This window comes from Macaca thibetana, chromosome 17 (genome assembly GCF_024542745.1).
Source record: "Macaca thibetana thibetana isolate TM-01 chromosome 17, ASM2454274v1, whole genome shotgun sequence".
NCBI classification, from domain to species: Eukaryota; Metazoa; Chordata; class Mammalia; order Primates; family Cercopithecidae; genus Macaca; species Macaca thibetana.
The window spans coordinates 7,567,036-7,580,932 of NC_065594.1; the positions used below are offsets into that span (position 1 = coordinate 7,567,036).

At 36.8% G+C, this 13,897-nt stretch overlaps 1 protein-coding gene across 4 annotated transcripts in view; it reads left to right on the top strand.

Annotated features, from left to right (window-relative positions):
• Positions 1–12,666, top strand: part of PAN3 (poly(A) specific ribonuclease subunit PAN3) — a 158,600-nt gene extending 145,934 nt beyond the window's left edge. For 3 of the 4 annotated variants that reach the window (XM_050766832.1, XM_050766833.1, XM_050766835.1), the window contains 2 exons: positions 5,967–6,105; positions 9,736–12,666. In XM_050766832.1, the coding sequence (XP_050622789.1) occupies positions 5,967–6,105; positions 9,736–9,876 (280 nt within the window). In that variant the 3' untranslated portion in view covers positions 9,877–12,666. The remainder of the gene's footprint in view (positions 1–5,966; positions 6,106–9,735) is intronic. The other variant, XM_050766834.1, reaches the window with a different exon arrangement.
• The last annotated feature ends 1,231 nt before the right edge of the window (positions 12,667–13,897 follow it).

Here is a 13,897-nt window from a genome sequence, read left to right on the forward strand (position 1 = left end):
ATTTGTAAGTTAATGTTAACCATATGTATACAAGCAGAGCTGATGTTTGTACTACATAACTGTCAAAGACAGGTAGAATAGAATTTGCAATTATTATGACTGTAGTGTAAGTTACATTTCAGGAATGTTTGATTTGTTAATAGAGATAGGTGAGAGATAAATACTACTGCTTGAGGGATTTTTTTTTAAACCATGAAATTGAAGTCCACTTGCTTTTCTTCAAAATCAAAAGACTCATTTAATGTTTTCCCTAATAATTTTTCTAAATGAAGAGAACATAATATATGTTAAACCATTTTTAATAAACTCTTTTGGCTGTTTCTTCTAGCATTTATCTCTTTACTTTAAAGTGTATGTTTATAGTTCTATTCTTGATTTTTCCCCATCTATAATTCAGGTAATGACTCATCCTCTTCCCTACACACGTGCACATGTGTGCACACACACACACATGCACACATGAGTTGAATTCTGTATTTAGTGTTACAAAACACCTTTCCATATGGTCAAAAATAGGTAATGTATCAGTTCCTTTTTTTCCCTCCCACCTAGAGAATTGGCTCTAGATCCTCCACCCTTCCTGTTCCTAAATGGGCTGGTTACACTTTAAGCCTGCACGTGCTTACACTTTAGAACTGGAACTTCCCTTCACTATTATCTGGGAATTCTCATTATCTCTCTGTGTTGGATACCCTGGTTTCTTGCTTTTTTTCTTTGTTTATTTATTTATTTTTTTTGGACTTAGTGGAGCATGTCCTTGTAGCTTCCTGAAAAAGGTGAGTTTAGTCTTGCAAATTTGAAAATGGCATTATTCTACTTTCACACATTATTGATACTGTGAATATAAAATTCTAGATTGTCCTCAGGAAATGTTACCCCTTTTTTTTTTTTTTTTTTTTTTTTTGAGAGGGAATCTCTCTGTATCCCCCAGGCTGGAGTGCAATGGGGCGATCTCGACTCTCTGCAACCTCTGCCTCCCTGCAACTTCTGCCTCCCAGGTTCAAGCGATTCTCCTGCCTCAGCTTCCTGTGTAGCTGGGATTACAGGCACACACCACCATGCCCAGCTAATTTTTGTATTTTTGGTAGAGATGGGGTTTCACCGTGTTGTCCAGGCTGGTCTCGAACTTCTGACCTCAGGTGATCCACCTGCCTCTGCCTCCCAAAGTGCTAGGATTACAGGCATGAGCCACTGCGCCCAGCCAGGAAATTATTTTTATTAATTAAATTTTTAAAATAGATTGTCTATGAATAAAGTAAAAAGTTGGAAAAGTTTGCAGTGAAAACTGTAGAAGTCTCTCTTTCATTCCTGACATCCCCAATATCTATTCCCAGTTGCCCCCATCCGTCTATATTTTTAGTTTCTTCTGTATTATTCCAGAGTTACAAATACAACTATATATTCTTATCCCCTCCCTCTTTAAATATATAAAAATTGTAAACCATATACAGTATATTTTGTCATAACTGTGTATTTTAGAAATCTTTATATATGTTTAGTATATGCCAAGCACTATTCAAAATAGTTTACAAATATGCCCTAACTTATTCCTCATAACAACCCTGTGATGGAGTTACCATTGCTATTCCTATTTAACAGAGTAACTGCAGCATAGAGAGGTTAAATAGCTTGAACAAAGGTTGCATAATTAATAAGTATATGATCCAGGACTCTAGTCTAGACAGTATGGTTCCAGAGCGTGTGCTCCTATCCACTGTGCTGTGTGTCTCCTCACACTTTATGGCCTGGTAGTAGTATATCCTGTGGATATATTATAGTATATTTCCCCAGTTCCTTATGGATGGGCATTTGGGCTGTTTTCAGCCCTTTGCTAGGGTGGGCGATACTGTAGGGACTAACTTGTGCATACTTAATCTTATATATATGTAAATATAGGCCAATTGTGATTGCTAGGTCAGTCGGTACATCACAATAATTTCATAGCTATTGGAGAATATTTACCTGTGTGTAATTCATGAGACTGCCTCACCAAAATACTTTTTTCAAACTCTTAGATTGTAGTCAACCTTGTAGGTGAGAAATTGAATTTAAATGCAGTTTTATGTTCTATTTACTCTTAACGAGCATGTTTGAGTATCTCTTTTGTGCTATTGATCCATTCTTATGTCCTGTTCAATTCGTATCCTTTGCCCATCTTTATTTTCAGTTGGATTGCTTGTCTTTCTTATTGATATATAAGAGCTAAAGAGATTCACTCTTTTTGTGATTTTTTTTTTTTTGACTGCTCATTTCCCACCCTTGGAGACATCTGTGTATGTACTGTAATTGACCTTTATTTATTTATTTATTTATTTATTGAGATGGAGTCTTGCTCTGTTGCCCAGGCTGGAGTGCAGTGGCCCAGTCTCGGCTCACTGCAAGCTCCGCCTCCTGGGTTCACGCCATTCTCCTGCCTCAGCCTCCGAGTAGCTGGGACTACAGATGCCTGCCACTACGCCTGGCTAATTTTTTGTATTTTTAGTAGAGACGGGGTTTCACTGCGTTAGCCAGGATGGTCTTGATCTCCTGACCTTGTGATCCACCCGCCTCGGACTCCGTAAGTGCTGGGATTACAGGCGTGAGCCACCGCGCCCGGCCTCCAAATTTATTTTATGCTTCTGGATTTTGAATCATAGTTAGAAAGCTTCTTTCTACTCGAAGATTACGAGGGAACTATTTAATGGTTTTTTCCAGAACATTTGTGGTTTCGTTTCTTCATATTAAAAATGTTTTACGTAGTTAGAAATTGTATCGGGCGTAAGGTGTAAGTCCATCTCCCCTTGTCCCCAAGACTACATAGTAGTCCAAAAGCTATTTATTGAATAGTTGAACAATCTAGCTTTTCCCCACTGGTTTGAAGCCACACCTCTTCCATACTATTTTAATTCAGTCATGAAATTGAATTTTGAAATCTAGCAGTATTGTTTCCCATTTCCATTTATTGGGCACCACTTTGTTATTTTCCTAATACTATTTAATTTTCTGTACAAATTCTAGAATCAGCTGCTTTAGTTAAAAAAAAAAAAAAAAAAAAAAACAATAAACCTGATGGTTTCTTAATAGGGAAGATAGCCTGTTTATCATGTTTAAACTCTGGGAACATTTGTGGTTTTAGATGTTGAGTCATCTTATCCAAGATCATGGTATGTCATTCTATTTGTTGATGTCTACTTTTGTATTCTTCAGTAGTATTTAAGTTGTTTTTTATATAGTTATAGCATACTGAGTGTGTGTTCTTAGGTATTTCATCTTGTTGCTATTATAAACAGGAAAATTTCCCCCATTGTGTCTTCTTGTTATTTGTGTATATGAGAATTCTTGATTTCTTTAACTTTTGTGCTCTGGTACCTTCTGTTTGGGTCGTTTTCAGTAAATTCTCTTCGAGTTTCCCAGGTGTTTAATTATATCATCTGCAAATAATGATAGCTTCCTTCCCAGTTTCTATACTTCTAATTTCTCTTGAGTGATTGTGTTAGTGGGTACTTTCAGTACATAGGTAAATAATAGTGATGATAGTTCAGAATTTGAAGCATTGTTCCTTTTAACTTCCAGGCAGATTCAAAGCCGTTTTCTTTATAAATCTTTTCTTTCCTCCAAGCTTTTGGTGTGTTTTTTTTTTTTTTTTTGTGACTGATGTTCAGAAATTCACAGTGATGTTCCTTGGTGTGGGTTTTGAGTCATAATGATGGATTAACAGGTGTGAACCCATTTAATCTTGGAAACTTAACGTCCTTCAGTCCTGGGACATGGTCTTCATTGTTTCTTTAATAACTTCTCTTCCTGAAATTCTCATCGCTCAGATGTTAGACCTTTGCAATTGATTTTCAAATATTCTCTTCTATTTTATATCTCTAATTTTTTTTGTCCTACTTTCTGGGCAGTTATCTCAATTATATTAAAAGGTTTTTTCTAATTCTTTGAATTTTTAAATTTCTGCTATCATATTTTTATTTTCCAAGAACAATTCTGTTTTCTGAATATTTGTCTTGTACCATCTAATTCTTATTTCTCTGAGGCCGTCAATTAATAGATTTTTACTGGTGGTTGGTGTTTGTCTTAGTTTTAAGTTTTGTTCCGTTTTCCCTGCAGTATCTCATAGGAATCAAGAGTTTGCTTTATTTTGTTTTGTTTTGTTTCCTCCTCAAAAGATTTCTGATACTTAGCTGCCCATTCGTATTAAAAATAAGGTCCTAAAAAGCCAATGGGAAGCCTGTGAGAGGGCAGGGATTATAGAATGTTGAACCTTTCTGTATCATAAAGCAGTGTGATGTTGTTATACATGATTTTTGTTTGTGTTTGGTAGACTCTCAAGTATTGTCATTTGTCTTGGACAGGTCAGCATCCACTGAAAAGAATCTTCCAACCGCTACTGTCTGTGGTATAAGCCTGATAAGCCAGGTTTGGGAACCACACAGAGGGAAAGCATTTGTTCAATAGGGTGTCATCCAGCACTCCTCAGCTCTTCACCTTCTGGTTTGCTTGGCATCCCTGAGGCTCGAGCTTCTCTCATTCACCCTTTTTAGAAAGTAAAACCTCCAGATTTTTGCCAGACAGAGGTGGGAGTGGGGTTAAGAGATGGGTTATCTGTTTGCTGTTTATAGAACCTTTTCTCAATCCTCCTATTTTCATCCTCAGTCCAAACTTGCACTTTTAGTAGTCCTTTGTGGCTTCAGTTTCTGAGCTATGCCAGTGTGGGTGGCTTGCTTCCTGTGGGCACCCTCTTCCCACATCCCCTGTAGAATTAGGGTTCAGTTTTGTCAGGTCTACTAAGTCATCCCACTTACCTATCTGCCTCTGCTTTCCAGATGTTCATGATTATCTCTTCTTCACTGTTGTTGCTTTTTCTGATCCCTTTGTCCTTGTGTTTATTCCCTTTTTTTAGACATTTACTGTCAATTTGATGGGCTGTTGAAAGGGAGCAGAGATAAATGGGTATTTAATCTTATTTTAATTGGAAGTCCTTGGAGTGACCTTTGTAAAACATATATATATGATTGTGCTAAAACCGTATGGTGAGCTTCTCCTCTGGTTCTTAGAATAAAGACCCAGTTTTAAAACATGACCTAAGCTGTGTAGTCTGATCCCTACCTACTTCTCATCCTGGTCTCGAATCTGCCTTTTACTTAATTTTCTGTCCTCATCCCCCATTCTTTATTCTTGTCTTCACTCTGTCGCTTTCCTTGCCCTCACTCTGTCTTCTTCTTTTCGTCTCTTTTCTCCCCCAACCCATTCAGACACATGACCTTCCTTAAGTTTCTTCAGTGCTCCATGCAAATACCGATCTCTGACGAAGGAGCATCCCTCTTCTGGGAAGGGCAGCCACTACTTCCTCTGGAAAACCTTCCTTGCCCCGCTAGAAGAACTCATGTTTCTGTTTTTATGTCATACCCCTTTTAGGAGCATTATGTAAATATGCAGTTACAGCTTTCTTTGATTATTTGAGTAACGTCTGTTTCCTACTAGACTGTAAATTCCTAAGGTCACTGAAAACTCACAGTGGTCGTCTGCTTCTTTACAGCTTGCTTTCACGTGGAATGGTAGGAAACTGATATTTACTTCCTTTTTGTTTGCTAAACATTTTTCTGTTTTATACATATTGGTGAAGTAGAAGGTGTATCTGACCTCTCTCTATTTTGTAACCTACAGAGTGGGAGGAAGAAAAGAAGATTTAAGACATTTTTATCTTTTCCATTTTATCTAATAGTGGGGGCTGAAATAAAGAGGTCATATAAAATAGGAATGCGTAAGGGATAATTTCCCCCTGACAGTTGCTGACTGAAAACTGGAATTCATATACTTACTAGTTCAGTTAAATTGTTTTTTAAAAACACTGTACCAGACTCCCTCCCAATTTTTTACTTATTGGGAAAAAAATAAAATTAAACTAGTTTTGAGTCTAAAAAATAGACATATGGCCACAGAGCATACAGCATGAGTTACTGAGGTAAAATGTTAATTTCCCCCAGATTTCAGAAGGATCCAACTTGGTCAGAGACTGGAGACCGTTATCTGTTGAAACTCTTTAGGGATCATCTTTTTCATCAGGTGACAGAAGCGGGTGCTCCCTGGATTGACCTCAGTCATATCATTTCTTGTCTTAACAAGGTAATTTGTATTTAGATTTTTAAGATCATAATTCTGCCTATAATGTGTATAGAGTTGTATCTTCTACAAATACTAGGGGACATAAGAAATCAGGATGTACTCCTACAGTAGCCTGTAAGACATTTTATTAATAACACTTTTTACAATGGGAGGATTTTTAAAATATTGCATGAATAATTCTTTTGGGCGATGGAAGACAGAGTCTTGCTCTGTTGCCCAGGCTGGAGTGCAGTGGCATGATCTTAGCTCACTGCAACCTCTGCCTCCTGGGTTCAAGCGATTCTCCTGCCTGAGCCTCTCAAGTAGCTGGAATTACAGGCACCCATCACCACGCGCAGCTAATCTTTGTATTTTTAGTAGAGACAAGGTTTCACCATGTTGGCTACGCTGGTCACGAACTCCTGACTTCAAGTGATCTGCCTGCCTCAGCCTCCCAAAATGGTAGAATTACAGGTGTGAGCCACTGCGCCTGGCCTTCATGAATCATTTTAGAATGTTTTATTGTGGATCTTTTTATTATGATAAAGTATTATAAAATGACTGCTTCCCTCCTTTATGCAATGTTTTGTTTACATGTGGTTTTGTTATGCCACATAAAACAATGAGTGGTAAAAACCAAAAAAATAAATTTATGTTTATTTTTTAAAAATTGAACCTCTTCTGAATCATTGTGAGTTACGTTGGGTGTTATCAAATTATTTATTATTAACTATGGGTGTTATAATCAAGTAGTAAATAATAAAAGCACAATACTAGTGACATTAGTTACTAGCAGGTTCAGCTGTTATAAATGGTGAATTTGATGATTAGATGAATTAAGTAGATTAAAAAAATAGATCATAAATTTATTCGAGAGGTGAGGTGAGCTTTTTTTTTTTTTTTTTTTTTTGAGATAGGGTTTTGCTCTGTCACCCAGACTATAGTGCAGTGGCACTTACGGCTTACTGAACCCTTGACTCCCCAGGGCTGCAGTGATCCTCCCTCCTGCCTCAGTCTCCTGAATAGCTGGGACCACAGGCACATGCCGCCACCACACCCAGCTAATTTTTGTCCTTTTGGTAGATACGGATTTCACCATGTAGACTGGTCCCAAACTCCTGAGATAAGCAATCCACCCACCCCCAAAATGCTGGGATAATAGCCATGAGCCACCATGCCCAGCAGCATTATGTTTTAGAAAAGGTTGGGAAAGACAAAAATTACAGAGAAAAGAAAGAAGACATTTTCCTTATGAATTACTTGGCATTATGAAGTTTAGAACTGGTCTCCAAGAGTAAATGTTGTCTCTGTATAGGTTTATGTATAAACCAGGAGCTGGCAAGCCGTGGCCTGCAGGCCAAATCCATTCTATGGGCCTACTTTTTTATAGCCTGAGAGCCTCGAATAGTTTTACATTTTTAAAGAGTTGTAAAATAAACAATAAGCCAAACCTAAAACATTTACTGTCTGACCCTTCATAAAAACATTTACTCACTCTTGTCTAAACTTTCCTAAATTATAAGTACTAGAGGAAAAAACATCTACTGTAGCACATGATTTAGAACTATTAATGTACAGTGTGGTAACCCTTCAGGGAAAATGTTATGGTTTGTTTTTAAGCACTACTTTGCCTTCTTTTAACTTCCTTAAAACTCTATAGGGAGTATTGTCAATAACCTACATTAAGACTGCACAAAACTGGCCAGGCACGGTGGCCCATGCCTGTAATCCCAGCACTTTGGGAGGCTGAGGCACACGGATTGCCTGAGGTTGGGAGTTGGAGACCAGCCTGGCCAACGTGGAGAAACCCCATCTCTACTAAAAATACAAAATTAGCTGGGCATTGGTGGTGCATGCCTGTAATCCCAGCTACTTGGGAGGCTGAGGCAGGAGAATCGCTTGAACCCAGGAGGCAGAGGTTGCAGTGAGCCAAGATTGCACCATTGCACTCCAGCCTGGGCAATAAGACTGCACAAAACTATATGTATCATTGAACTAATTCAGTATGAGTTATATATTTATTTTCCCTTTATTTCTCTTAGGGGAAAAACCTTTTCTTGAGAGCAGTATGTAGAAAATAATTCTGTCAGATTTTAGAACATAGTATCAGAGCACCAGTAATTAAAAATACATAGAACCAGAACAAACACTGACAAGTAGATAATATGGAATAAGCCATGGACAGTTGCCTTAAGCAAAGATCATATAATGAAAGATAATATTCATTAAATTCATCAAAGACCATTCAATAATGAAATTATCAATAATGAAATTAGGATAATTGAAAATTTGAAGAAAATTATATTTCACATCATGAACTAGCTAGTAGTAAATAATACCCCAAATCTGAAGTCTGACAATATTCTAAGTTTGAAAAGAGTGTGATAAATTGGAAGGATGGCCAGATTGATTATACAAAATTAAGATTTTATATAAGCTTATTTTGGTAGAAGTAATGACAGAAATTATCTGGTAAATGATTTGGATGTTTGAGCCTTCAGTGAGTTGTAAACATATTTTAATTTTGTATCAATTAATGAAATAAAAAAGTACATTGAAAATGACAAAGTGAAAACCATAACAAGACCAGTGGACAGACAAAGGGTCAGTATTTATGCTTTATTTTTTTTTTTTTTTGAGACAGAGTCTCGCTTAGTCGCCTAGGCTGGAGTGCAATGGCGCGATCTCGGCTCACTGCAAGCTCCGCCACCCGGGTTCACACCATTCTCCTGCCTCAGCCTCCCGAGTAGCTGGGACTACAGGCGCCCGCCGCCTCGCCCGGCTAATTTTTTGCATTTTTAGTAGAGACGGGGTTTCACCGTGTTAGCCAGGATGGTCTCGATCTCCTGACCTCGTGATCCGCCCGCCTCGGCCTCCCAAAGTGCTGGGATTACAGGCGTGAGCCACCGCGCCCGGCCAATGCTTTATAAAGACCTCACTGGAATATTACTGCCAAATTCCATTAGGGTCGTGGGTAAAGATCATATACTAGCATTTACACACAAGCAGAAATACCAAAGTAAATGTATGAAAAAAACTTTGATAATAGTAGTTAAAATCTAAATTTAAATAGCAAGGTGCTCATTTGCTGTGGGGTTGCTGGAAAAGTATTAAAAACTTATAAATTCATGGTGTCTGATATGCTTTGGAAAACAATTTGGTTCTATGTACTAAGCTATAAACCACTTCTACTTTATTTTTTTGTGTTTTTAAAAAATTTTTAAAGACCAATTTCTTAATACTTTACATTTTTTAATTAATATTTATACTTCTAAGTATTTTTCCTAAGGAAAAAAATACTTACTACAGAAGAAAAAAATTAAGTAGATGAGTATGTTCTTTGCATTGTAATTCATGATGCCAAAAATGGAAGATACTGGGAGAAAAATTATTGAGCATCAACTGGGTAGACTATAATGCAAGCAAACATTAAGCTCCGTGAAGGGATAGTTAGAAACATAGGGCAGTGTTTGTGTGAACATGTCTGAGTCGAAAATTATGCGCATACTAGTGAATGATGTAAAGTACTTATGAATATCTGAAAGGGAATGTGACCAAAAAATTTAGATATTTTACTTATGTTTGCTGCAAATGTAGATAAATTCTTTTCTGCATGTTATGAATTCATATCTTGTGTATATATTGTTTCAGCTAGATGCTGGTGTGCCAGAAAAAATAAGCCTGATTTCCAGAGATGAGAAGAGTGTACTCGTGGTGACCTACAGTGACTTAAAGCGCTGCTTTGAAAATACTTTTCAAGAACTGATTGCAGCTGCGAATGGTCAGTTGTAGTATTTGCTAAAAAAGCACGCAGGACATGGCTAAGGAACTTAACCAATAGCAAATTGCACTACAGCTGAACTTTCATCATCTCATTCACATTTGGGAAACGAACAGGAGATGAGCGAAGCTGCTTGCACTTCAGTCAGGTACACTGTTACTTGAAAGGAAGAATGTTTCACTTACCCAAGAGCTATGGCTGCCATTGGAGGCTATATCTGTGAAGAATTTATTTTAGATTTAGGAGCACCATCAGGTGAATGATGTTCCTGCTTTTGTTTTTTCCACTTGTATATGCACTAATTTTAATTTTTTAAAGACTTTTTCTGATCTTTGAAATTTTGCCACATTGTATACTTATTAAGGGAAACTGTTTGCAAGGACATTTTTGGGAAGCAATGCTGGGCAGCGTTTTTGCCATTGAGGGTTGCAGAATTTGCTCTTTTTGGGACGGGTTGCCCTGAATAACATTATGGACCAGGTAAATAATTTCATAGAAGTTCAGTATAGTACGTAATTCTCGTAAGAGTATTGTATGCAAGCTCTCTGTATGCCACCTACTGTTAGTTCAAATTGAGATTTTTGTTTTGTTTTGTTCGTTAAGAACAAACCAAGAAAATACCAGTGAATTTTGGATATGAATTCCCCTGTTAGTTGATTTAAATCCTTTCTGAATAAAGATTGGATAAACAGTAACTGAAGGAGCATGTATAGCTCTTTCCTTCAAATTCAACTAGAGCCTTTTTAAAAAGACATTTGCCTGCTAGTCAGATACATTTACATTTATGCAAATTTTTTAAATAGGAGAAAATTAAGAAAAATGTTAAAGGCCTAAAGTTCAGGAGTATATTACTTTAGGTTCTTTCCAGTTTGCTTTTTTTTTTTTTTCCTTTTGTATGAAGTTCTGCTCTTTGAACCACAGCTTTATTATGGTCCTTTACACTGGAGACAGACACAGAGACACTGTTCAGAAGATGAACTAAACTCAGCAGTGGTCTGGTATCAAGAGCTTTCTGATGTTTTACAGCCTGAATTTGGAGGGATAACGATCTGCTGTGCCTTTGCAGTCACTGCTTAGCCCAAAGTAATAGTACTTTTGATAATAACTCACTCTGTGCGATATTCCTGAATAAGTCCATCTCAAAAGTTTGGAATTTTCCTCCTCTTAACTTTCTTAATATTTGGACATGCAGTTGTCGCCAAACTTGGGTATTCATGGAATTTCTAGTAAATGAAATACCTATACTTTGATACTGAAGACTGCCAAATACATAGGAATTTTCTTTCTTAAAATCAGTAATGAAGACTCTATCTCCTTTCCCAGCACTGAATGTTTTACTAGCACTGGGTGCTCACCATGCAACGATGAAGAAAATGTGGAAACTCAAAAGGTCAGGACAGACTCACAAGCACTTGCAACTGATGTTACTGTCTTCAATTTTAATAATTACACATATTTGTATATTTCAGAGAAGTTTTTAGTATTTCTCTGTCCACTTTTTATAAGCTTTAAAATGATTTTCTCTGCCTTGAGATTTGCATCAAGAAAAAGCACCTCTCTTCATCTGAAAGCTTTGAAGACTAGAGACACGCTTTACACGTTTTAACAAGTATATTGAGTCCACGTTTGGTAGCATCAGTTGTTGAGTTAAAAAGAAAATTACTGCATTTGATCTGGATGGATTTTAAAAGAACATAATGTTCAATATTAAAAGGATAATTAACATTTGCCACCGTAATGTTCTTTTTTATGTAAAAAGAACAAGAACTTGGAGACATTAACATGCAAAAGTCTTTTATCATTAGCTCATGTATTTGAGGAAGAGCAGCTGTCTTTTTATATGTTTTTTGACAAATCATATTGTAATTCTTTTGTACAAAAAAGAACTACTTGTATTCTAGAAGAAATATGAAATGCTTAATTTATAAGCGGGCTGGAGATTTTTTCCAATATTGTTTTCTTTGAAAATGAAAGGGGATCATCTATTTAGTTTTGGGGTCTGGGAACTTTTTGAAAATTTAATTTGTGGACCAATGTTTTGTGAAAGCTGAAGAGGGCAGGGGTTAAAATAGGGCTTGAATTTCTCATTCTGTATAGACCAGCAAACTTCCCTCTCTGCAAGGCAAGTTTACATCACAAATCCAAGAATGTTTGCATCCTAAACGCTAGTTTGCTTCAGCCCCTAGTTAACCTCAGGACTTGGTTTGCATATAAAAGGTAGACAGCTGATATGTTTTCATGAATAAATATTGTCAGCCAGAAAAGGTTGGTGTCAGGTAATGCATATTTTTTTAAGCTTTGTTTTATATTTATTTTTCATTTAGTTTTTATTGGGAATGGTTTTCAAAGAACTCTCAGTTCTGCCTAGGTGTTTTTGGGGGAGCCCTGTTTTCCATAGTGTAATTCCATTTAAGAGGTTGTCTAGAGTCTTTTTAATTCATAGAAAGATTTTAATATCCGAGAGTAGTCAAATTAAGGATATAAACTTTCCACACCTTCCTGTCGTGACAGATAAAAGCACAGAAAGGACAACCTTTGAAATCATGTAACATTGGTCATTTCCAGTTTTTGTACCTGTTTTAAATTCTGTTAGTGTATTTACTTCATTGTAAATATTTTTGAGGGTACCTTTGTATTTTGCTTTTGACCTTGGTTCTGTGATTTGGATGTCAGCAACTTCCCTAAAAAGCACCAATATGTTAAGTTCTAATGTCATGACCCAATTTGTGTTATTCATCTTTAATCCTGTTTTCAGTCTCTATGTGTACAGCAGTATTTTTAATAAAGAATTACAGAGATAACTTTGTCCTTTTCTTGCACTGTTCATATAACAAGATGATGTTTATCTTATGATTCGGTTTTAAAAGGTTGGTTATTTCCTCTGCATTTTGGAGGAATTTTTGTATTTGGATGAATTGGCAGCAAATTTATTCATTAATTTATCAAATAGTCCTTAAGTCTTACTTCCTGTGTCCTTGGATCTGTTCTAGGCACTAAGACAGATATGGGGACTTGGTGTTTACAGAATATATAGTTATACCCAGACATCTTAATATAATACATGACTAACAGTATAGTTTAGGAGAGCAGACTACTCATGAGAAAACATAGGGAATGATACATAGCCAGTCTTTGATTTAATACTTAATGTATCATATAGGTGAGAGGCATCCCTTCCCCCAGATTCTCCAGAATCATTATTTAGACTATAAGGACAGATAAAATATGGCAAAATGTTAATATTTGTTGAACCTAGGTAGTTAGTATTTAGTGTTGAGTTTTTTTTCTGTGCATTGAAATGAAAAGTTTGAAAACAACAATATGGTAAGCACCCCCACCCCCACCCCCCAACTGCTGTTTCACTTCCGGAGGTTTCAGTTACCTGAAGTACAGTTAAGATATTTTGAGGCAGGGAGACCATATTCACTCAACTTCTATTTTAGTATATTGTTATAATTTTTCTCGTTATTTTTATTAATCTCTTACTATGCCTAACATAAATTAAACTCTATCATAAGTGTGTATGTACAGGAAAAAACATAGTGTATACATAGGGTTTGTACTATCCACTGTTTCAGGCATTCACGTGGGGTCTCGGACCATATCCTTCATGGATAAGGGGGAACTACTAGACAGATATGGTAAGGTGCTTGAGGCATAGGTGAAGGGTAATTAGAATAAAAAGGAGAGATTATTTCCAGCAGCATGACTTGGTTTTAGGAATTCAGAGGAGAGATGAAGTGCAAGGAGGGCTTTTGTGTAGAGGATATTGAAAGAAATTGTGGATTCAGATGGCAATCAAATGACCATTGTAGGTCATGGGATAAAAGGTGGACTAGTCTCCTAGAATGGAGTGTTTGGAGGATCTTTTAGCTTTAAATTTCTTAGAAGGAAACATTAGGAATATTGTTTTGTTTTTTGAGACAAAGTCTAGCTTTGTCACCCAGGCTGGTATGATCTGGGCTCGGTGCAACCTCTGCCTTCCAGGCTCAAGCGATTCTCCTGCCTCAGTCTCCCGAGTAGCTGGGATTA